General features: G+C 29.9%; 1 protein-coding gene across 1 annotated transcript; it reads right to left on the reverse strand.

The window, feature by feature from the left end:
* Window positions 1-17,100: 17,100 nt before the first annotated feature.
* LOC102585484 (protein DETOXIFICATION 32-like) lies at window positions 17,101-23,552 on the reverse strand. Its single transcript, XM_006367635.2, has 8 exons — window positions 23,237-23,552; window positions 22,457-22,998; window positions 22,027-22,113; window positions 20,739-20,795; window positions 19,934-20,172; window positions 19,601-19,719; window positions 17,776-17,862; window positions 17,101-17,232 (listed from the first exon to the last, which is right to left on the reverse strand). The coding sequence occupies exons 1-8, from the start codon at window positions 23,498-23,500 to the stop codon at window positions 17,185-17,187; spliced, it is 1,443 nt and encodes a 480-aa protein (XP_006367697.1). The 5' UTR covers window positions 23,501-23,552; the 3' UTR covers window positions 17,101-17,184.
* Between the last annotated feature and the right edge of the window lie 3,680 nt (window positions 23,553-27,232).

A 27,232-nucleotide genomic window follows, 5' to 3' on the forward strand; every position in this document is an offset into this window, starting at 1 on the left:
ATGATTATTTTAAAATAGGGATAAGGATCTGAAAAATACCTCAACTTTGGTCGGATTTGCTGTTGCGATACTAAACTTTCATGAGGACCTATTACCTCCCTAAACTATTTAATACTGTATTTTAAACATATATATTTGCCCACGTGGACATAAAAAATAATGCAAAATTATAAATAGTAATGTGTCCACGTGGTTAGAATAATCAACCCTTCAATTTATTTTATTTTATATATTTTAAATGGATAAGGATTTGAAAAATACACCAACTTTGATCGGATTTGATGTTGCGATGCTAAACTTTCATAAGGACCTATTACCTCCCTAAACTATTTAATACCGTATTTTTTTACCCCCTGAACTATTTAATAGTATATTTTAAAGGTATATATGTGCCCACGTGGACATATTACTATTTATAATTTTGCATTATTTTTTATGTCCATGTGGGCAAATATATATGTTTAAAATACAGTATTAAATAGTTTAGGGAGGTAATAGGTCCTTATGAAAGTTTAGCATCGCAACATCAAATCCGATCAAAGTTGGTGTATTTTTCAAATCCTTATCCATTTAAAATATATAAAATAAAATAAATTGAAGGGTTGATTATTCTAAATGCTTGAAGAGTTGTGTGTATAATATAATAAAAGTTAAATGTTAAATATTTTAAAGAAAACAGAGAAGCAAATGAGATCAATTCATATATTTAAAATAAACTTTCTAATTGTATATTTTTTGAAAATGTATAAAATATAATTTTAATTTTATACACATAATTATTCAAGCATTTAGAATCATCAATCTTTTATTTTATTTTATCTATTTTTAAATAATCATTTTGTTAAATAGTTACTTTCTTGTTAACTTCAAAGACTAAAACTGCACAATTCAGATAATTGAAGGTTAAATGTGCATAGTCAAATAACACAAGAATTATTTGAATTTATGCAATAATACAGGGACTAAACTATTATTTCTCCTGTATTAATTATTTCTTTCCAAAATTACTCTTTCTCTTTAACGAGTTTTTCAATTATGTATCTAGTTTATAGAAAAGTTTGGGATGAAATAAAATGGTAATATGGATAAATTATCCTTTAATTAATATCATTAACTGCTTTTTTAAAGGGTTGTGTCACACCAAAGTTCATTTATTTTGAAATAGAGGGAATACAATTTTTCTATAATTAGAAACAACTTAACTTTAAAAAAATTTCCTTACCCTTAATGAAATACTCTCTTCATCCATTTTTTACTTCTCCACCATATTAAAAATAGATGTTCATTTTTATTCTTTCGATTTGAAAAATTAAGAAATAATTTATCTTTCAGTTCATAATTTACGCTTATTATTAACTATAATCATTTCTCAATGTATTAAATTTTATCACATTAATTAAAACAAAGAGAATCCCGCGTAAGTTGTAACTATTGTAGAGAAAAAGAGAGATTACAATACCTCAACACCCATGTGGTGGAAAAAGCTAAAAATATGTAGCATACCTGTAATTGTTGCTCCATTATTAATTACTTTTATCATGCAAAAGCTAAAGATGGAGAAGTTAAAGTCGTTTATCATGCATTGAAATTTTATGATCAAATTAATTATATCCGCTAGTTAAATATGTAATAAATTATAAATTATTTTGTACCAAAAAATGTATATTATTTATATATTACACATTAATATACAAATATATATATATATATATATATATATATCTATTGGCTATTATTTTGGTGAGCACTATTTAAATTAATTTCTATAAATTTAATTTAAATAACAACCTTAAAGAAGATATTTGTATCATTTAATTGTATTGTTTTTCCTTTAAATGAGTTGGCTTTAATTTTTATTTTTCTAATAGACTGATCTTTAGTTTTTGCCTTTCAAATGAGATGATCTTTAATTTTTGTCCCTAAAAGTCGAATTTATACCTAGCGAGACATAAGTTTTGTAAGAGTGCGAAGCATATTTTGTGAAATATTATAATACAAACACATAAATTTATGCGTTGCGAAAAAGTTTTAAGACCTAAGATGTAAAAAACAAAGGGCAAGTTACAGAAATCACATACTTTTAAGACAAAATTACAATCTATCTTTAAAAGTTTATAATTACAGAAATACCCTAAACGGATACAATAATATAAGCGCTGATACATTAATCTGATGCGCGAGATACATTAATTGTTAAGTAAGATACATTACATTTTATACATGATACACTAATCTGATGCGCGAGATATACTAATTTGATGCGCTGATACATTAATCTGATGCGCGAGATACACTAATCTGATGCGTGAAAATGAGGAATTTTGGAGATTTGTAAAACTTATAGGGAATAATGGTAATAAGTAAACTAAAATGTGAGATTTCTATAATTAATCCAAAAATAAAAACCAACATAGAATAGGCACAAAAGTTCAAATAACAACGAACGAAAAAAAAAACAAATTAATATATAGGCTGGGCTCAAATTAAAGAAAATTTCGATTTTAATTTGTTTGTTCTATTTTGAGTTGACGCGGAGGTTAAGAAAGTAAAGAAACCTTTTAAATTTTGTGGTCTTAAATTAAAAATATGTCAAATGTATCAAAATGTCCTTTAATCTTGTCGTCTTATGCATGTCATGTAAAAAATTGAAATTAAAGACTTGCCCAAAAAAAAACATTCTTTATGAAATAAACTATTAAATATTATTTAATAACAAAGTCCAGCAATAACAGAGTGATTTGAATTTTGAGCAATGGAGTATTGACATATAGAAGCAAGGCACCATAGTTTCTTGGATTCAATATAGAATTGATGGAAGAAAGTTTTGACTCCATCAATTCTTTGTATATCATTTAATTTGAATCAAAAGAAGGCAAATAAAAGAAGGCAAATGGTGATAATCCTCCTCCATTTCTCTGGGAGGATGTGTTTAGTTGGTGAGTTAGTTTTTATTGTAATAGTGGTGTCAAAACTTCGGATGTGCACAGCTATACTTAAATTTGTATAAAGTTAAACAAGTAGACATACTTATTAGGGGTGTGCCAAAATCAGTCTAACCGAAACAAGTTAGACAAACTTTTTAGATAGTCAGCCCTGTTTGAGAATTTACCCAGCTATGATCAGAGGCGTATCTAAGGGGTGGTCACCGGGTTCACGTGAACCCATGGTCCCCTCCGAGATCATATATAGTAGTGTTATATTTTTAAAAACATATTAAAATATAGATGTGTGAACTCACACTTGAAGTATCACATAATGCGATTATGACTAGGTGCACCTCTCTCCGCGAGGTTAGAAATTTGAATTTTATATTTATTATATTTTATTTTTCTTTCTAAAATTAGATAACACTTCTAATTAATTTTAGACCTATAATTTTAAAATTTTAACGGTTTTTAGTGGTAAAAACCTAAATGTCGAACCGATCAAATTTATATCATAGATCAATCTTTTTATAACAGTGCACCCATCATTTCAAAATCCTGGATACGCCTCTGCCTATGATATCACTTTTTGTTTCTTTTAAACCACAATATCACTTGACTATCACTACATAAAAAAATGATCTTTAGCGGCAATTAATTAACGACAATAGCTTAATTGCCACTAAAATTAACACTAAATATGTACTTTTATTGGCAATTAACACTCTTTACATATGTCCCTAAAGCCTTTAGCGACATTGTATCTAATGACAATTAAGGCCTCATTTGTGTAAGATCCCGTACTTTTTCTCTAATCGTGCATAGTATATGTGGCGTAGTATGACATGGTTATATGAGGTGTATATGACTTTGTATCGTACATTGGAGATTAAGATTGCAAGTAGGTGGCAATATCAAGCAACTAAACTAAAGTTTTAGGTCAAAGGGACCCCTCAAACAAAGTTTATGATAAAAGAAATGGCTCGGGTAGAACTTTACCCGTTTAAAAGGTTTAACTTGTCCCATAGCTTGTGGATAAGCCTATGAGTGTAAAACATGCTAAGAATAGTGTGTTATGAGGTATTATAAAAGCACAAGGGTCGTATGTTAAGTTTGGAAGTCAAGAAAATTAGTGAAACTAAAGTCAGCAAAAGTTATCGAAGTTTCTCTAATAATATTTTCTTAACTTTGGGTCAAATGTCTTGGATGTTTTCTCCCAATATATAAAGAGTTAGAAGGTCTATCACCCATTAAATCGAAGGCTTACGAGTCTAGTTTGCAACGCACAAAACCCCGTATCCAACCGACATCGGAGTAAAAAGTTATGAGGGTTTTACTACGGACTGCCGGGGCATAAATCTGGGTGGCTAAAAAATGTGGTATGTCGGCTTACTCAACGTTTTAAGCCATGAAAACATTTCATTTTACTTCCAAACCAGTAAGAAAGCTTAAGAGAGGGTTCCTATGGAGTACTTGCATGATGAAGGTCAGTTTTTGACGATTTCTACCATTAAAGATTACCCCGTGCCTAGAAATGTGATCTCTACACGTGGCAATCATTTTCCCCTTCTATTAGCTGCATTTGGAGCAAGTTTTTGAAGATATAAATTTGTAGTTATTGGTGTTTCTTCAATGTTTACACCTGGTTAACTAAGGTAATCATCAAAGGACTCTTTTATGATTGTTTTTATGAAGTTCTACAGACATTTCGTCAAGTTGAGGCCATTTGGCAAATCTACCGATTTAAGAACAATTATGAACTGTTTATAGGTGTGTGTACCAATTGTGTATATATAGTGTTTGCAAATTTTAGGACGTAAGGAACAACTTTTGTGAAGAAGATACAGTCATTCGAGTGTTCATTGAAAAGGTATGTTAAGGCGAAGCTACGTCCCTCATTTTAGCACCACTCCTGGGAAATTCCTAAAACGCCGAATGTGATATTTTGCTCTTCTCTTGCTAGAAATACCTTCAGTGAAAGGCATTGGGATCTCAGTTGAATTATTTTCATGATTATGTTATTTTGATATTTTACTCGTTCGGATAAATAGAGTGTTCGATATCTACATGTTATTTTATCAGTTTCCTTGATTATATGTTCGTACGTATGAATTTGTATTCTTCCTTGGGTGATGTGAATTAAAAATGTCACGCGAGACCCTTACTACTTGTGACCAGCCCTCTTTCTCCACTAAGGTTATTATTTAAAAAAATTCTTTAAAGTAGCTCACGGGATCTTTCAAAACTCTCAAATATAATTTAAACGTAAACTATTAGAACACTTGGTTTTTGAAATATTTCTTTAATAAATTATCTAGGAACCAAGTTAGGAACTAAGTAAATCACCTTAAACTTGTTATGAATATCAACAAGGTTAGGTTATCCTTCTAAAATTCGAGTTAACTTTTCAAGCTTATTTGGAAGAACATATCAAGTTCCATGAGGTTGTTATATGTTATACGAAAGTTATTATGGGGTTATGAGAAAAAGACTACAAACTGGCCAAGATTGGCAACATGACAATAGTAACTCATAGGTGTTATAAATCCATGACATGACATGCTATGCATTCTACTCCCGAGCTATAATCAGGAGGTATGGGGCCTGTTGTCTATATTTATACGTATGAGACACAGATGGCCACAAGTTGGCGAATATGATGCCGGTTCGCTACCGGAAAGCACCACCATTGCTAGCATTTGGTTGGGTATGTAATGCATTTGCATCTATATATATGTGTATTCACGACATAGGATTATACGAGCATACCATGCATATTTAAGTAGTAGGGGACTAAAGGTCAGCCATGGAGATTATTTGGGTTTCAGTTTCAGGTGGTATCTCTATTACCCTTTTACAGTAAATGTTTTTGATTTTACTTTTCGCTTTACATACCAGTACATTTTTATTCGTACTAACGTCCCTTTGCCTGGGGATAGTGCTTTTTGTTTTGTGCGAGCAGGTACATGCAGGGACTCTAATCGACCCACCCGCTAGGATTTAGGTTCAGTTGTGAGTTGGTAAGCTCCATCTTATCCTGGGGCTATCAGAGGATGTTTACTTTTTTTGTACAGTTTGGGTATAGTCGGGGCCTTGTCCCGACAATGCTTATGTCACTCATAGAGGCTATTGTGGACACAATGTTCTGAGTTTTCTTTTTGTATGTTTCAACCTCCAGCCAATAGTCTTGGAATGTATATATATGTGTGTGTACGTAAGTAGGTATGTTTTCGGTTGTGTCCTCGTCGGCTAGATATTACATCTTTTTTTCCCGGTTTGTCTACCATTGTTTGTATGGTTATTCTCTTTCAGGTCATGATCTCTGGGTTCATGCTTCACTTTTTAGAGGTTGTGCTGCCCAATCTTTTTGCCTCACAAGTTTCGTTTATCTAGTATATTTTAGTGGGTAACTCGATGTATTAGGGTATCGAGTACCAGTTACGCCCCCTATTGTGGAGCGTGACAATTTGTTTGCACTTAATGGAGGTCTGAATCTTAATCATTCAGATTCAGTCTATTAAGTGTGTTAGGTTTTTAGGTCTGAATCTGAATGATTCAGATTCAACCCATTAAGTCCATTTGTTTCTTTCTTCAAAAAGTCACTTAATGGACCTGAAAATGTCTGAACGGATCAGATCTGCAGGAGAGTCTTAACACCATTCAGACTTATTTAATAAGTTATAAAATAATATTGTATCGCCTCTCTCGGTCTTTGCGTGAATTTTTCTCTCACAACTACAAACTTTCTTCCTCTCTTTCCTCAATCAAACACCATTTTTTCCTTCTTGAACTAGTAAGTTTTCATAATCTTTACAAGTATTTTTTTTATATTAATATTTTTCTTAGGGTTTATTGATGTTTGTCAAGAACACTTGTTGCAATAATATTTTTAGTGTATTGGTGTTCATCAAGGTTTTTGAGTGAAAAAAAACTATTCATAATTAAAAATAATAATTATGTATACATATTTGAGGTCTCTTATTAGAATTTTGTCTTAGACCAATAATTTTTTTGAGACTCTTTGATCATCAAATTCGTTTGTGAGATAACACTAATATATTATTGTTGTTGAACTAGTTGGTGACAAAAATAATGGAGCTCATAATAATTCTCCATCCCAATCTTTCGTTTCAGCTGGAAAAAAAGTTTTGAGAAAGAAAAAAACTTATTTGTGTGAATTGGATCCATCCCAATATTCATTTTCAGCTGGAAAAAAAGTTTTGGGGAAGAAAAAAAACTTATTCGTTGAATTGGAAATTGATGAGAAGATGATTACTGCTCTGGAGTTATTGATTAAAAAAATAGTACACCTATATTTGAAGAATATATGAAAAAATTAGATGGACTTGGATGGGAAGAGTCATTATACAGTACATGTGTTAGTATATTTTGTGAAAGTGTCCACTACAAAAAAGTATGAATGACGTTAGAGGTTCACAAGTTAGAGAATTGGATCAAGGTTATTGGAAAAAAGATAAGAATTCTTTAGTTTTTTTAGTTAGCCAAAATATATGTTAGGTGTTGATAATGTAATACCTTATTTATTATTTTTCAACTAGTATTTATCATACATATTGAACTTTTTGATCTTATATTGTGCCTATAAAATACTTTTTATTCATGATTTTTTTTTTATGTTATTCTTGATCATTATGATATTTTTTTAATCAAAAAGTAATATTTTTTGTTGAAATGAATTTTTTATAATACTTTATTAATAAAATGTTTGATTTCATATGCACATTCAGATATTGAAAACAAACAATAATCATTTAGTGTTTAGATTTGAAGTCAACATTTTAATATTCAGAGGTGTATTCAGATCTAGACACCTAACTCTTAATGCAAATCTTAATATTCAGACGTGTATTCAGATTCAGAGGTCTTAATTTTAATAAAAACAAATGAGGCCTTAGTAGTGTATTTAAAATTATATGACAATGGACTAATGCTGGTAAATGATTTAACAATCTTTGTTAATGTGTATATTTATTACCGCTAAAAAATATTTTGTTGTAGTGTATTTTTATTTTCCTCAAAATATACTTCTCTCCTAATAAAATGCCATGTCACATTTATTTATTTATTTTACGAAAAGTTTAACAATGGAAGGGGTCATTATTATTATTACATATTAGAAAGAAGGAAGACATTGATCATGGATCCGGCTCCTCTCCATTTTCCCCAAGTTCTAGCTTGGATTGAAGACACATGTCATAGTTTAGAATTAATGGTTGAAATCTAATTGATTAAAGCAGAGTCCTAACCATAGTTATTTATTTCCATGTATTTACTTCTTAAATATTTTTGCAATCAATTATATTTTCCCTAAATATATTACAAACATTTTTTACTGCCCTGCATACATATTTAAAACTTTTACTAAATATTTTTACTTTTTTGAAAAAAAATAAAATACAGTTAAACGTTTTATTATTCTAATAGAGTATTAAGAGCTACAATGTCTATAGAGCAATTGGACTCCAATTTAGGGAGTAAGAAAGAATTTAAAGTTGAGGGACAAAATTTATTTTACTCCTAAAATTAAAAAAAAAAAATGTCAGCTCACAATTTTTTAATTTTTAATTTGGCAAATACTATTTGAGAAATGGCAAACATTAGAGAAAAAAAGTAAAAAATCAGCAAAAAATTACTCAAGTAATTAAGAAAAGAAATTCTTTTAAATATATTTAGGAAAAAATATAATGTAAATCTAGAATTGTTGGATTGCAAAAATATTTAAAAAGCAAATATATGGAAGTAAATAACTATGGTTAGACTTTGCTTTAATCAATTAGATCTCGACCATTACTTCTAAACTATGACATGTGTCTCCTATTCAAGCTAGAACTTGAGAAAAATGAAGAGAAGAGAAATAGAGAGGAGCCGAATCCATTGATCATTTACGTTTGTCTAAATTAGTATTTGGTGACCACTTGATATTGATATTTTTACAAGGGTACTAAACACCGCAAATTCAATGAATAATTTACCTATTTTCCTCGGTCACTTCCCTTTTTGGTAACTATTAGAAATGGGCTATTGCTAAATATGGATGGATCTGTCACGATCTAAAAATAGATGTGATGACACTTATCTAATTATATCAAGATAAATTAGTCTTAACCCAACAATACGAAAGAAAAGTGGAAAGATAAACGGATAATAACATAGGAGCGAAAAACTTAGTCATTTTAAAATACCTTAAACTTCGATTGTCACATATACAAGCCTTTATTTGTGTAGGTTACGAGCCCGGATCTTCCTGATACTCCCTCTTTCTTTCTTGTCTGATGCTTCCTGTGGAGATTTGTGAGGTAGTTGTTTGTCATTCCAGTGGATCTCTTCTTCATATTTATGATCGTGTTTTACTTTAAGACAATATCATCAAGATTTGTTTATTTCTTTCAATCCTATTGTAATAGATTAGAGGCTTGCACACGTGACAACTAGATTTTGGGTTTATTTAAGAAGACTTTGTTACCCGCTTTATTTATTTGTTGTTAGACTTTCATTTTTTTTTACTTCCACATTTTATCGTAATATTTAGGTTTAGGCTGACTTGTCTTGGTAGGATAGGACGAGTGTCATCACAATCATTTTTGGGTCGTGACAAGTAATTAATACTAAAAGTAAAAATAAAAAGAATAATTATCTTTTCTTAATATTGTAGACATTGAAATTTTGTGGGACTCCACAAAACGTGTTTAGATCGAGTTGAGACTCTACAAGGTTTGTTCAATTCCAATTAGGATTTTTGGAAGTTACTCAACCCTAAACTCTAGTTCATGCCTATATTATATAAATGTACTATATTCCCTTGAAAATGCATGTTGAATATTCCGCAAACTCATAAAATATGCATAAAGTAATCAAATCAAAATCAACCTAGTTTGATAAATACGCCAAATCTTATTAATGATGGATAAATCTCATGAGAAAAGAATCAAGGGATAACAAAATTATATTGTACTCACAATCTTAATGAATAAAATTATGTTTCTTCATATTCCATTTGTGATTGTAATTTATTTTTCTGTCACGTTAAAATGTATCGCAAACAAACAAATATGTTAAAAGTGAATAATTCAGAGACACGTGAAAAAATAGTGGTTTTTTGAGGGGCTAGTAAGAGATTCTTTTGTTCGGTCATTTTTTATAGCCTACTAGACAAAAGAGTATTATTGATCACACATTCAACAAGATTTTTTCAAAGATTTTGGGACCATAGAGTAACTGGCTTTTAGTGTAGGTTGAGATAAATACATTCTATTTTCCGCGTAATTCACTTGTGGGATTACATGAATATGTTATCGTTGTTCCCCTTTGGGCCAGCTTTAATAAATAAATAAAAAGTTAATAAGAAATGCATTAAATGAATGAGTCACGTGAAAATAGTGTTTTTATTGAGGGGCTAATAAGAAATTCTTTTGTTCGGTCACTTTCCTATTTGGTGTACCACTTGTTTTTCTGTTATCTTTTAATTTATTGTCTTTTGTTTTATTTTGGGTTATTGCTATTTCTAGATGGAAATACTTTTTAAATATAATCATTGTTATTTCTAACTCTTAGTCATTATTTTTTAAAATTAATTTCTTCATTGTTTCAAATTTTCAATCACTTTATCAACGATGATCAACTATAGACTAGTATAACATAAATTTGATGTGTGTCTATTGTCAATAAATATGTTTTCCACTCAATTAAATCATTTGTTAGTATGAAGAGGTTGGGTTTATTTGCTATAAAGTCATCCTCGAAACTTGATTTAGGAGTAGTTTGGTAAAGTATATCAGAAAAAATAGTGTATGTATTAATTTTGTATATTAATATTATCAGCTTGTTTGGTATATTTTTGTGAATCTATGTATAACTATATTTTATTGTGTATTACTAATACATGAAAACTTGATGCATGCGTTACTATGATTAAAGACACAATTACACTTAAATATTTGATTCAATGATTTTCAAAATTTATTTTGCTTGATATTTTTAATTATATTTTCATCATGTTAATATATATATCAATATTTAATTTCTTTTTTTTATATTTATCTATGTATAATATTGATTGAAAATTTAAATATGTACTTTTCATATAATAAAAATATAATTAAAATTAAAATTTTATAATAGATATTTAACATAATTTCTCTTTATAAAGTAATCATAATATTAAAAGTGTGTTCCATTGTTGTTTAATTTTTTGTGTATTGATTATTACATTATCTTGTTTTTGTTATTGTACTTTCTTCTGTTTGTTGTGTATCGATACCTATTTCACATTGATTAGTTATTATTATTATTCTCATATTTGTATCCCCTTTTTCAGACTCTTTGGTAGATCTTATTTTAGCAAGGTTCTATTGAAAATAATCTCTCTATCAATACGAGGTAGACATAAGATCTGTGTTCATATTAAATGCGCAACATGTTTCATGACTTCAATTATTGGAAAAAGGGGAGGTATACATCATTTGCTTTTGTCTAAATTAGTATCCCTTCGTTCACTTTAATTGTAAAATTTGAAATTGGTATACTCAGAAAATAATGATTGACATGATTATTTTACTATACTACCTCTATTAATTTATGTTTAATATTAATTTTTTGAAAAATAATTTATAAAATAAGTAATTACGGCTAAAGATAAAAATGAAAAAAATAATTATTTTTTCTTGATCAGTTAAAAATGAATAATTTACCGACAGGTGAATAAATAGTGTTTTATTGAGGGGCTAATAATGATTTTTGTTGTCTTTTTATCTCTTTTGTTTCATGTCTTTGTTTTTATGTTGGACTGGATCTATTTTTTTAGTTCAGCCATTGTTGTTTCTAGCTCCAATTCATTATTATTAAAATTAATTTTCTTCATTATTTTAGAACTTCAACCACTTTACTCCAAAAGAGTATTATTGATCATAATTCACTTGATATATAATTTATATATATATATATATATATATATATAAAATATATATAAAATTTTATATATATTAGTGACATGATTTTTGAAGATATCATAGCAAAAACCTTAAAATCAAATAATGGAGTCTAAGTCTCTTACAAAGATTAACATTCTTTCCAAGGATATCATAAGATCCTTCCCCACTTCTGTAATGACCCGCTAGGTCGTTTTGAGAACTCTTCTGGAAAAAAATTTAAAGGGGTATTTTAAACTATTCGATAATTTTGATGAATTTTTATTTAATGAGTATTATAGTTATTAGTTAGTGGGCCAAGTCCATAATTCAATTAATACCCAAGTAATTTGGCCCATGTAAATAGATGAATTAAGAATAATTGAGGGTTAATAATTCTTTGTCACCCCCACAACCCACTAAAACTTCTATCTGCACACGACGAGGAGAATCATCGCATAACCACAACCATCACAAAATCTGCCAGGTAAAAGAAAAATAATGGCTTAACGGGTTAGAAATATGTTGTAAGTTATTGCTGCCAACGAATCAGTGCTAGCAAGATTTCGGCCGGAATTTGTCATTAATGGATATAGAATTGTGTTGATAAGATTTCAGCTGGAACATAAATAATAAATAAAGTTAAGGAAAACAAATTTTGGAAACTTGACACTATACCGTAGGATGGTTTCTTTGATAGGATAAATTAATTGTTAATTAGGAGAGTATAATCATTACGAAAATGATTGACTCATGATTTTAAGTGGTAATTCATTTAAAAAGGAACTCAAGTATAGTAATTATGAAGGCTTGGAGCTTTTGTTAAATTTTTGTTAGTTTCTGTTGCTACTCTTGTCACTATTAATTATTAAGCATAATGGATATATATGAAAACTATTAGAGTATGTTATTTAGTGGAATTAAGATGTAACTCTAGGCTTAAAATTTAGGAATATGAGACTTGACATAATAGATGGCACCAAAATTTAGGAATTTCATTATATATCATGGGTGTTAATTTGGTGTCATTAGTTTATATATCATTTTGAGTTAATGATAGGTGAGTGGATGTAAGGTGCTGCGTAGTGGATAGTACAAATGTTGTTTGTTGCTTTGGTTCAGGATTACTGTATCACTTAGTTAAATTCGTAGCATATTTTATGTCTTGAAATATTCTGGTGGTGTTCACAATTGTTTACCAATAGTGGCTAATTGGTCCAAGAGTGACCATCATGGTTAAGTTGATAATATATTTAAAAAGTGCGAAATTTTAAGGGGAATAAGATGGTAACATTCGTGAAGTTTGAATAAGTTTTGGGGTTCGGGATAGAGGTATAGCTCGATGGATGTCTATAGATTCATTTACTTATGAATAATGCATATGTGATAGATTATGAACGTGTTGAAGCTTTGCGAAAGGGAAGGGCAAAATCTTGAGGATTCATGACACGTGTTCAGCATTCGAGGTATGTTAAGACTTTTTAGACTTCGTTGAAGGACGTTTTCCTAATTAAAAATTAAAAATGGAATAGACAATTGGTAATGGTGAAAGATGGGGTCTCGTACCAATGGTGTGACGGGCATTGGTACGAGTACCTGTGATTTTAAAGGGAAAAGTTTATTACTATAACATGATAGATTGTAATTCGAGAATGCCAAAGCATATGGGCATTAGCTGCTGTACTTAGTGACTTGATTTCTTTTGTATGGTTGTGTTTCCTTATTGAACCAGTATAATTGTGATAATTGAGGTGATTATATGTCATAACGACATTTGATTTATTGAGATGTTGCATCATCCCCTTTTATTGATATCATATTGTGCACATGCATTGACATGAGATTGAGTATGATTAAAGGTCTAACACGTGGAGATCGTCCGTGTTGAGATCGAGTTATAATTATAATTTGGGCACGTGGGATCGTATGTGCGAGTGAGTGGTTATGATTATAAGTTGGGCACGTGGAGAACGTCCGTGCTGGGGATTGTTTGATTTTATGATAGTGCGTTGAGATCGTCCGCACAGACACGTGGAGATCATCCGTGTCGGTATATGGACCTCGCGAGTCCCCCATGGGTCATGAATTCTCGATGTATTTTCGAGGAGTATCATGTATATACAGTTGAGAGAGTACTTGGCATTTGAAGCATATCATTAATGGTGTCATATTGCATTGCATCTCATTACATCCCTCATTCTAGTTGATAATGTGTGTTATTGGTGGTTAAACATTTCGTGACATTTAATTATATGTATTGATGAAAACTTGGTTGATAAGTTTAATGTGGACTTGTAAAAAAAATTGAAGGATTATTTTCTTATATACTCCTGTCACTACTTCTTTGTTGTTGGTCTATGAGATATACTGGGTACACGTGGTTTCGTACTCATACTACACTTGCTGCACTCTTTTGTGGTGCAGATTGTATTTCGAATTTGAGCATATTTCTTGGAGCTTGAGTCTGAGTTGGTCTATCTTGGAGTTGTGGTGAGCTGCTTGAACGTTCTGCGGCCCATACCTTCATATATCTCTAGTTATTAGGTTGTTTTGGTATTCTAATAGGATATATCTTATGTTTAGACTTGTTATATAATTAGAGACTTGTATTGACTTTTAGAAGCTCTTGTACTTATGACACTAAATCTTGGGATGGTAATTTAGGTTTCCGCATTTCATATTTGTAAATGACTTAGTGATTGAATATGATGTTTTCGCTTATCTTTCTACTTTAAATATTGAATTGAATTGGTAAAGTATTGGATTGGCTTACCTATCGGTTGGGAACATAGGTGCCATCACGACTTGTGATTTTGGGTCGTGACAACTTCAAATCATGATAATAATGTTGATCACCCCAAAATTTACAAATTATCTTTCTTTGATCAATTTGCCCTCCGAATGCATGTCCCTTACGTTCTTTTCTATCCACTCAAATTTGTTGGGAATAAACCCGCAATAGAAATAATATTTGTGGTAATAAAAATAATAAAAGCAGAACACAACAATACAGTTAATCAACAAGAATAAAAAGAGCAATAATGACACCAATATTTTAGACTTGTCCATCTCAAATTGTCTGTCTTGATTTTTAAAATGAGTTATCTCAAATTATTTGTTATTTTAGAAGTTCAAGATAACATTAATTATTTATTTTTTCATTTATTCTTAGTAGTTATAATTATTCTTGAAGACAATAAAGTACAAATGCCTCAATAAAATAAATATTTATTAAAAACATACTCTCTTTGTCCCATATTAGTTGATCACTTTTCATTTTGTAGGGTACTTAAGAAATCATAAATAAGAAGATAATTTTACTAATTTTCCCCTTAAAAAACTTATCGAGAATTTTACAAACAAATGTGAACACTTTAAAAAAGATTTCATTGCAAGGGTAATATAGAAAAAATTTAATTAATGTTTTCTTGATTTAGTAAGGTGATCAATTAATATGTAATAATTTTTTAGTATAATGATCAATTAATAGAAGATATAAGAAAGTATTATATTTTCAGACATATATAAGGGTAATATAGTAAAAAAAAATCTTCTTAATTAATGTTTTAAGAAAATATGATTAACTGATTAAGACGAAGGGGTACATAATTGTTTATTAAATGAGGTCACCGCAAGAAGTTAATTAAGGAAATCATGCAATGTGCATTAAGGTCGAAATGCACAAATACCTCCTTTTGAAATCATTAATTAACTTATGTCGTATTTAACTCTTTTTTTTTTTAAATCGCCAATAAAAAGTACATACTATACCTTCTATTCTCCACATACTTCAACTTTTGCGAAGGAATTTTTGAATAGGGAAGCTCATTGTATAGGCAAATAGTTGAGGAATCATCCAAAGAGAAATGTACTTGTCCATTGTGATGATCTGTCACATCATCATGTCATATAAGCGTCACGCAAATGTCATATGGCATAAAGTTGCTCATGTGGATGGCTTACATAGGAGAAAGACTTTTTCTTGTGGATAATTCTAGAGAAATATAGAGATTTCTCATGGAAGATTATAGAATTGCATAGAAGGTCCTAGAATATTCTAGTTATGTAGAGAGGTCAAGAAAATAGACCTAAATATAAATACTTAGGAACTTACATAGTAATTAATATTTGCATATGAATACGTAAGTTACAGGGGCGGATCCACGTTGGTTCCAGGGGATTCAACAAAAAATTACACTGTATATATAAGGTAATTTTCTGTATTTACGTGAATATATATATTTTGAACCCCCTCAATGACAAGGAGAAAGATATAGCCCAGCGGTAGGTTCTCTGAAAATTAAGCCTCATGTTGAGGGTTCGAATCCCTGCATATTAGCGTTTTATTTTTATTTTTTTCAATTTCAGTTTTTTTTTAAGGTTTCAGTTCCGTTTTCACGTTTTTTTTAGTTTTTTATTTTATAAAACATGCTAAAAGTGTGGTTTTAAACCCAAAAAAATTCAAGGGTCCGCCACTAAAACTAAATACTACTACTTTCTTGAAATTTTTGTTTTGTTGGCTTATATATACACATTTATACTTTTATTTTTCAAACCCTCTGAACGAAAATCTTGGGTCTGCCACTGATAAGTTAGTCGTATAAATAGAGGAGCATTCATATGAAAACTCAATTAAAATCTCTACAGAATTCTTCCTAACAATTCTCTTGTGATTTTTTTCATTCTCTTAGCGATTCTTAGAGTTTTAAGCTGACTTGATATAGTAAAAACGTGAACAATTTGTCAAGTACATCTTGTGTGCTTAGTTGGAGTCTAAATCTATGAGTCCATTATGCTATCTCAATAGGTTGGCCAATGAGTTGTAGAATTTGAGTGGCAAATGAGTAGAGAAACATTACGGGCTAATTATGCTATTCTGTTGAGTATTATACTTTGAAAAAATCTCACTTTTAATTTTTTTTAAAAATAATTATACTCAACGTGAAGAAATTATTTATATAATGTGTATGGATAACATTAAATAATAGTTAGTTTACATTATTGTTGATTAATTCGATCAGAAAATCTTTATAAAATTATGTGTATTTAAAAATTTATTATAACATGCAATCACAAACATTTATTTATAAAAGAAATATGAAGATATGTAATTTATTAATGCGGCGACTTAGAATATTCTGATACTTTTTCTATGAGATATGATTTGCTCATTTGATAAGTTCGTACAAGAATTGGAAATTTTTTTATCGTTTTCATAAATTAAAGAGTTTTAATGTTTATTAAAAAATACAACTTAAAATATTCAAATCATTTATCCAAACAAAATTTCAACTTCTTTTCAACCTAATTTAATTCATGTCCAAACAAGCCCTTAATCATTTGCTACCTCTCCATTCTTTTACCCTTTCTTCAGCAACGGAAGCCTGCAGTAAGTGGGAAAATGAAGTACATTGATAACATTTTCATGTACAGTAGGAAGTAAGGTTTGTTTGGTACCTATTAAGTTATATTTTTCAAAGTAAAAAGGCAAAGAATGTTCTTAAATTATGTGAAATTGAATAATAATGTCCTTTGTTAATACTTTGATTCAAAAATGCTTTTGTCGTTAATATTTTAATCCAAAATGTTCTTATTGTTACATTTGGGTCAAAAATGCATTTTTTCTGATAAACATATTGTTCCTTTTCTGTATAAACACATTTTCTTTTCTAATATGATCATAGTAACATATCATTAATTTTCATTTTCATAATAATTTATAAACTATATTCATTTAAACACTTATTTTTTTTACAAAAATCTCGGATAGACACCTTGCTCTTTAAATTAAGCATTTTTTGAAAGTAAAAAAAAACTCTTGATCTTTCAAAAATATGATCAAACAGGCTCACATAATAATGGAAATGATTAAACAATATTTATCTTTTAAAAACACTATTATACATGATGGATTTGCAAGACATTACCTCTTTATTCCAGTTAGTTTTGGAAATCATGAGAATAAGAATACTGGTTTGAAGTGTTGTTCCTAACAACATTCCGGTCCACATGCCCTGCCATTTATAGTATATAAATATAAATACAACCAAAAGAAAAGATAAGAACCACATATAATAATGTTCCCAACATTGTTTTGACTTTGTACTTCCTCTGTTTTAACTTGTGTGAAATATTTTTGTTTTTTAGTTCGTTTCAAAAAAAAAGAAGGAACTCTCTTCGATCCAAAATAAATGAATTTCAGACACTTTATCTATGTTCCAAAAATGAATGAATTTTAAAAAAATTAAAAATGTATTAATTATTTCTTTCCAAAATTATCTTTTATTCAATGAGTTTTTCAACTACATATCTAGTTTTTAAAAAAGTTTGGGAAGAAACAAAAGAATAATATAGACAAATTATCCTTTAACTAATATCATAAATTACTTTTCTTATGAGGTGTATCACACTCTAAAAATGTAACGATCTGATCCATTGTTACTAAAGGGCACCTAATGCGGAGTCTCAAAGTTTTGGAAATACGGTGTAAGAATTTTTAAAATTTGAGCACACAATGATTTTTGGGTCAGGCTGACGTCAGCCCGCCGTAGCGTGAGGCTTCTCGCTATGGTGGTGCCGCTATAGCGGGCTGCCAAAAATTTTACAACCTAATTAATGTGTAGTCTTGTACTTTCCTCTCACTTTTGAAAGGGGAAAATAGGTGAGGACTACTCCAAAAAACCCTCCAAATGCACATGGGAAAGGGAGCAATGGGGGGGGGGGGTATTATTGCGCAAGTAAGGTAAGGAATTCCGGTTCTTGTTCATCATGGTTTGCTCTCACGGAGTCAGAAGTTCACCAGTTGATGCTTGACACTCAAGTAGGCTAGATTTCCTTCAACTGAGTAGTTAAATCCGTTTTACTGCATTATATCTTGTAAATATTTAGAGATTGCATGCATAGACCTTTGAACATAGAGTCTGAATGGTTATAGGTTATTGTTATTACCGTTAAAGCAGGAGATGAGATAATGGCTAGGGGTGACTCTCTAGTCTTGTTTAGCTTTGAGTTTCCTTGTTAGGATGATTTGTGTTGTCCAATAGATATAGGTATTTATGTTTACTGGGTATGTATAATGGGGAGAATATATGAATGCATATATAATGATAATAAGTTGATAATCTCATATAATGAATCAGTTATGTTACTTGTGGAAGTGTTATTGTTCATGATGTTTGTGATTGTGCATGATTGTATGTGTGATAACGATTCTCCTACCTAGGTGTTAGAGTAGGTACTTGCACGGTCCAGTGAATCGGATCGTGAATATGTCTCTGTCTACTTAATTTTAAAATTCCCTTTTACCCTTAATGCCTCCATCCACTTAACTTAAAAGTTCCCTCCCTCCGTCAAGGATATACATGGAGCGGTATCTTTCTATAATTAGAAATAACTTGATTTTAATATTCCCCTTACCCTTAATGAAATACTCTCTCTGTCTAATATACCAAAAATATATATATTCACTTTTACTTGTCCAATTTGAAAAATCAAGAAATAATTTATCATTTTGTTCCTAATTTACCTTTTTTATTAATTATAGTCATTTCTTAATGTTTGAATTTATTATATTCAAAAGGTAATGTAATAAAATTATGATTCTATTTATTTCTCCTTATGTCAAGTCAATACTGAATGAGTAGAAGAACAGAGATTAGTTTGTACTTTAGATTTTCGAAAAATAAATATCCATTTTTATTAGTCCAATATAAGTTGTGTTTTTATTGTAGAGAAGGAGAGTGATTACAATACCTTAACACCCATGTCGAGGGAAAAGTTAAAAATAAGACCCAAAGGAATCCCAAATACATAGTAGCATACTATGTTAATGTAAGCTACATATGTTTGCCAACCTGCTCCAATAGCCACACCTGTAATTGTTGCTCCATTATTAATATTAATATACAAGCGATGTACATTTATTGGCTATTATTTTGGCGGACGTTATTTATATCAATTCCTCTAAATTTAATTTTAAATTGCGACTCCAAAGCAGATATTTATATAATTTAATTACATAATTTATCCTTTAAATAAACTGATCTAATAAAATATGATACGTATTTTGATATGGAGAAAATATACCTGAAAGAGTAGGTTGAAGACCGTTAAGCATAATTGTAGTTCCTAATAGAGGAGTAAGTTCATACACGGCTTGCTGAACTTCAAAACTTTTCGTAAACAAAGGTGGATATCGAGTTCGAGCAACAAAAAGTGCTATCGTAAGTATTGTCCCAATTAAAAGTGAAGTAATTGATACCACTAGGACTGAAAATTTTGCTGTTCGGGGGTGCCCTGCTCCTAGTTCATTTGACACCCTTACACTGCACCCAAAAAGAACAAATTCATTTTTTAGGTTTATTACTTTACTCTATTCATAATCGAGTTGATATCTCTCAGATGATTACCTGAGAAAAGTGATTATACGTGACAATAAAGTTTCAAAACTAAAAAAGTGACACAAGTCTTAGTTATTGAGTAGATGTGATAATTTTAAGATTAGTGTTAATGACGCTAAATTTACAACCATTAAATTTTATTATTTACATAAAGATCTTATTTTTCCCACTCCTCCCCTCCCCCTCCCCTTCTTTTTTTACCACCATCTCCGTCCCCACCCCTTCTGTCGTCACCATCATTTCCTTCATTTCTTTGGCCACCAACTCCACCTCCTCTTCCTTCATTTTAGTAACAACGGCATATACATAGGAACATAGGGCGTAATTTTTAAATAGTGATATTTCTAAGCTTAAAATTTATACATTCAAAAAATACTATTTAAATTACAATTCTTCACGTATTAACTTGATAAAAAAATATACTTTCATGATATTGATGAAATTTTACGTTATTTGAATATTAAAAAATGAAAAGTGTCACACAAACAAACCTTATTGCTGCATTAAAGCCAATGCACAACATGAACGTCCACCCAACAATGCTGGTGCTGCAAAACATCGAAACAAAAAAATAAACATAGTAAAAGAGTTATTGTTTCCTTTAATGGACTTGAGATATAAGTAATTTTTAGTGTTTGATGCCTGAAAATGACATATATTTTATATATGTATATTTTCACACCAAACACATCTTAATCTTAACAAGTATAAAATAAAGTGAAAATACATATCACCTAATTAAGATTGAACAATAAATATTTATCTACAATTTGATAAAAAAAACTGTTCTTTTATGCTCACTCATAAATTTAAAAAGAGAAAAACACTTCTAGAAGTATTATCTCCTATTTTATTTTTACTGATATCTTATGTTATTTTTTTGGCTTTGTGAGAAGGTTATATATTGTATTTTTTCCGTTCTCAATTTTTTTAATGAATCCTAACTATTATCATTTTCGATTATGGAGATGTGTGTATACAAGAAATAGTATATTGATAAAGAAAGTTTTTTCCGAAGTCAAAAGAGATATTAAGTTGAAAAATAAGATCTAATTCTATGAGTTATACATACTGCTTTCTTGACAGAGGTGTATCCAGGATTTTGAAATGATGGGTGCACTGTTATAAAAAGATTGATCTATGATATAAATTTGATCGGTTCGACATTTAGGTTTTTACCACTAAAAAATCGTTAAAATTTTAAAATTATAGGTCTAAAATTAATTCTTATATATATATATATATATATATTAGAAGTGTTATCTAATTTAGTAAAGAAAAATAAAAATAAAGATAAATAATAAAATTACTAAATTTACTAACCTCGCGGAGAGAGGTGCACCTAGTCATAATCGCATTATGTGATACTTCAAGTGTGAGTTCACACATCTATGTTTTAATATTTTTAAAAAAATATAATACTACTATATATGATCTCGGAGGGGACCATGGGTTCACATGAACCCGGTGACCCCCCCTTAGATACGCCTCTGTTTCTTGATTAATAGAATTTTTTCGTTTGCCAAAAAAAATGAAGGAAAGAGTACTTGTATTAAGGTAAATTGTCTATAACACATTTTTGAGGGTGCAATCCTTTTATGAACCATGCTAACGCGGGAAACTTTGTATATTAAACTGTGCTTTTTAACTTTTTCTTTTTACAAAAAACAAATTTCTTAGTGTATCTACCATATCCATTAATATTTAGGCATTGTGGTATCTAAACTTATGTTTAAACACGCGATATAAAGTCATAAATTCAAATCAGCGTAAACTCACCATATGGAGACTGCGTCAACAACAATTTTTGGGTCCTTTACGTATCCAGCAGTGATAATCAAAGCCATGAAGTACCAGTACTCTAAGCTACACAATTTACAATTGTTTAAAGAATTACTATTAGTTACTAAATAATGGCAAGTAATTGCATGTCAACTTTTAGTAAGGACGATAGGTAAATAAGAAAAGAGAAAGTATTTCATTAAGGGTAAATTAGTCGTTTTAAAGTTAAATAGTTATTAAATATAGAAATATGTCAATTTTTAAAAAACTGACTAAAAAAAAGGTGTGTCACATAAACTAAAACAGTCCATAAGATGTATATCTTAATTAAAATGCTGATTAAATATCATATAATTTGACTGAGAAAGTGCAAAACGTGACAAGTATTTCAGGACTCCACATCATAAAAATTGAGAGAGAGACTCACCAGATCATGACACCAGATGCAAGAGACAACCTAACAAATCCCCAAAGATTTTCAAATGCCTTGTAAGAAAATCCAGACCAAGCTTCACCACATGTCCCACATATAATGTAAACAAATTGGGCAAGTACCATGAACCACCATGAGCCATTTAGCACTACAGCTCCAGCCACTATCCCCAAATCCATTTTCATCATAAACAGCCAGCTCAATAGGGTATGGCCAGCTAGCGCGACCGCGGCTATAATGGTCATAACCATCATCTTGCTTTGGGCTTGAAGGAATTTTTGAATAGGAAAGTTCATTGCATAGGCAAATAATTGAGGAATCATCCAAAGAGAAAATTTACCAGCCCATTTTGCTATGTCCATAGGCTGGCCAATGAGTAGTAGAATTTGAGTTGCAAATAAGTAGAGAAACATTAAGGCTAATGCTGCTGTGTTGAGTATAATCAAAGATCTTTGCAAATAGACACCTAGCATGTCTACTTGTTTAGCTCCATATGCTTGTCCACAAAGTGTTTCTAATGCACTTCCCATACCTAACTGTTAGGAAATGATCAAATATTTTTCGTAAGATTTTCAACACTAACTGACTAAAAAGAAAAATAGGTCAAACAAATTGAACTGGAGAAAGTACAAATTTTAAGCAAAGGGGTGTCACTTGACACCCTTCGAACAAGGGTAGCTCTGCCTCTGCTCGATGCCTAAATATAGTTCTTTTGCTAATATTAAGAAAAGAAATTAAAACACATAAATTAAGACGGAGGAAGTAATAGATTACCAAAGCACCATAACAGAGTCCAGCAATAACAGAGTTTTCTACAGATACAGCAGCAAGTTGTAAGACTCCAAGATGGCCAGCAAAGAGTTGAGTGATTTGAGCAATTGAGTATTGACATATAGAAGTTGAAATTGCTGGAGAAGCAAGACACCATAACTTCTTGGATTCAATACAGAATTCATGGAAGAAAGTTTTAACTCCATCAATTCTTTGCATATCATGCTCAGAATCAAAAGAAGGCAAATGGTGATAATCTTCCTCCATTTCTCTGGAAGGATGTGCTTAATTAGTTGGTGAGTTAGTTTTGTAAGAAGAAAAAAAATCTTCTTAACAATAGGAGTGTCAAAACTTCGGGTGTGCACAATACACTTACACTCTGTTTGGATCATTATTACCTATTGTTTCATAATATATTGTATTGTACTGTACTGTATGATAGATACAATGTTTGGCTAAACTGTATTGTTTGTTGTTGTTTAATACTCCCTCCGTTCCATTTTATGTGGCAACATTTGACCGGGCACGGAGTTTAAGAAATAAATGAAGACTTTGAAATAAATAAATGAAGACTTTGAAAAAGTAGACTCAATTTCTCTCTCCTCATAAATGTATTGGAGTATTATTTTAAGATTAAGTGGGACCAACAAGGATAAAAAAGGAATTGTACATTTAAATACTTTTCATATAAGGAAATGTGACATTCTTTTTGGGACTGACCAAAAAGGAAATGTTGCCACATAAAATGGGACAGAGGGAGTAACATTTTAATTGTTTGGTTTGATTGTATCGTACTGTATTATAATTTATACATTTACTAAAATATCCTTAATTATTCTAGGGTAGGAGGTTTGACTAGAATTAAATAATATAAGGTAAATGGCAAAATAGTATTTTGAAATATTATGTAAAGATAAAATTGGAAAAAGAAATTAAGTAACAATGGGAACACACCAAATCGGTTGTTCCATAAAATAGGGGTTTTCATTGTTACGTAACAACGAAATTTAACAATACAATACAATACATTTTAAGTAACAATCAAAACAAACATTGTAGGTATAGTAACGATACAATACAATACAATGGGTAAGAATGATCCAAACAGAGTGTTAGGGGTCATTTGGTAGAGTGTATTAACAAAAATAATGTTTGCATTAGCTTTGTGTATTAGTAGTACCTTGTTTGGTATCTTTTTTTTATGTTATGTATAATTAATGCAAACATTAGTTATACACTCTATTGTGTATTGGAGAGTGTATTACTAATACCATGGATTTCTAGGTATTAGGAATGCAAAGAGATTTAATGCATGCATTAGTATTTTAAAGACAAAAATACCCCTCAAAAGCACTTTTACATCTTTTTCACCATATGTGTGAAGGATATTTTTGTAAATAATTATATTTGTACAATAAATGTTATTTTTAATACACTAAACCAAACGATGCATAAGAAATAATCTATGTAGAACTAATGCAATCATAACTAATATAAGCATTACTAATGCAAGTATTGCTAATACACTCTATTTAGAATTATTTTTATACACTCTACCAAACGACTTATATAAAGTTAAAGTAGACACACTCATTAGCAAGGGGTGTATCTACCCTATAGGCAGGGTGTCCAATTGGACACTCTTATAAGTAAAATGATACACGAAGTGATTAAATAAAATATTTTGGACACCTTGATAGATTAAGGTGTTGTAGCCCAATGGTTTTAGATGCCGAATCGAACTGTCAACAATATTTTTCCGTTTATTTTTTTGGATACCCTTTTAGCTTTTTTAGGAAATCCTTCGTGAAATTCCTGACTTTGTCACTGCTCATTAGGAGTGTGCAAAAATCAGTTTAACCGAAACAAGTAGACAGACTCCTTAGATAGTTATTTAATGTTTGGGAATTTAACTGATGATATCACTTCTTGTTTCTTTTAAACCACAATATCACTCAACTATTTTTATTTTTCTCAAAATATACTCTCTCCTAATAAAATGTCATATCACATATATTTATTTTTTTATCTTGTTTCTTTTAAATCACAATATCACTCAACTATTTTTATTTTTCTCAAAATACACTCTTTCCTAATGAAATGTCATATCACATTTTTTTATTTTTTTATTACAAGTTTAACTAAATTCGTATTTGGTGACCACTTGATATTGATATTTTTGTAAGGTACAAAACACCGCAACTTCAATGAATAATTTATCTATTTTCCTCGATCACTTCACTTTTTTGGTAACTATTTGGTTTTTTGTTAGACCTATTAGAATTGGGCTATTATTGTGTAAATATGGATGGATTTGTTATGATCCAAAAATGGACGTGATGATATTCATCTAATTCAAACAAGACAAGTCAGTCTCAACCCAACAAAACTAAACACAAAGGCAAAAAGATAAACTCATAATAACATAAGAGAGAAAAACTTAAATATTCCAAAATCCGGTTGCCATATGTACAAGTCTCTATTTGTATAGGTTACGACTTCGTGATACTCCCTCTCCCCTTCCTGTCTGAGGCTTCCAGTGGAGATTTGTGAGGTAACTGTTTGTCATTTCAGCGGACCTCTTCCTGTGAGGTAATTATTTTTTTATCTTTTCTTAATATTGTAGACCTATATAAAGGTACTATATTCCCTTGAAAAGAAATCTCAAATATTCCGCAAATTCATAAAATATTCATAAAAAAAATCTAATCAAAATCATCCTAATTTTAAAAATACGTCACTAATATCACTCGAATTATGTAATTGTAATTTATTTCTTGTCACTCTATAATTTGTCACAAACAAATATCTAGAAAGTGAATGATTCACAACCACGTGAAAAAGTAGTGGTGAGGGGCTAATAAGAGATTCTTTTGTTCGGTCACTTTCCATCAACAAGATTTTTTCAGACTTTCAGTCACTTAATGTAGCTTGAATCCTTTGTGAAAAATACATTCTATTCTCCGCCTAATTCGAGCCGCGTTAGTGGCATATTTCTCGAATTAAGATAATTTAGATTTTATCTTTTTATAAATATTTCATGAATTTACAGAATATTTAAGATTTAATTTGAATTTGATCTCTTTATAAATATTTCATGAATTTACAGAGTATTTGAGATGTCACTTAAAGAAATATAATATCCTCTATATACGTATGAATTATGGTTTAGGGTTGAGTAGTCTTTAAGAATCCTAATTGGAATTGAACACATCTGGTTCCAACTCAAACTGAACACGTTTTGTAGAGTCTTACAAATTTTCAATGTGTACAACTATTTCTATTAATTTGTATTTAATATTAATTTATAAAAAATAATTTGTAGAATAAATAATTGATGTAAAAATTAAAAAATATATATTTTTTCTTACTACGTTAAAAATGAATAATTTACCAACACGTGAAAAAAAAGAGTGTTTTATTGAGGGGCTAATAAAAGGTTTTTGTTTTGTTCAATCACTTCCCCATTTGAATTGTGCTTTTTCTATTTCTAGCTCTCATTAGTATACTGATGGAATATCTTTTTATTCCCACTCATTATATTTTAAAATTAATTTTCTTGAACTTCAACAACTTTACACCAACTATCATCAATTATATCATAAAAAATGATATGTGTCAATTGTTAAAAAATGTATTATTGATCACATGTTCTGATGGTCAACAGTTTTTTTTAAAAATATTTGGGACCATAGAGTAATTGGTTTTTTAGCCTACTACACATTCTATTCTCCACATATTATTCTACTATATTATAAAAGAGAGTTTAGACTCAAATATAATATATAATATATAATATTCAAGATTGGGACTTTTTCCAATCTTGAATATTATATATTATACCTGTGGGACTTTCTATTCTATTATATTTCTATTCTATTATATTTTCTATTTCTATTTTTTCTATTTTCTACTATATTATAACTTCAATATTATATATTATATTTATTATATAGTAGAACTTGGGCATAAACTCCCTTTTAAAATAATATAGAATAT

Source organism: Solanum tuberosum, unplaced genomic scaffold, assembly GCF_000226075.1.
Source record: "Solanum tuberosum cultivar DM 1-3 516 R44 unplaced genomic scaffold, SolTub_3.0 scf00841, whole genome shotgun sequence".
Lineage (NCBI taxonomy): Eukaryota > Viridiplantae > Streptophyta > Magnoliopsida > Solanales > Solanaceae > Solanum > Solanum tuberosum.

Bases quoted from the DNA above. Each gene is read 5' to 3' on its own strand.
- LOC102585484 (XM_006367635.2), bottom strand. From the start codon at position 23,500: ATGGAGGAAGATTATCACCATTTGCCTTCTTTTGATTCTGAGCATGAT. The intron at 20,173-20,738 runs GTTTGTTTGTGT...TTTTGGGTGCAG, and splicing joins GGCTTTAATGCAGCAATAAG to TGTAAGGGTGTCAAATGAAC. The intron at 17,233-17,775 runs GTAATGTCTTGC...CACTTACTGCAG, and splicing joins AAACTAACTGGAATAAAGAG to GCTTCCGTTGCTGAAGAAAG.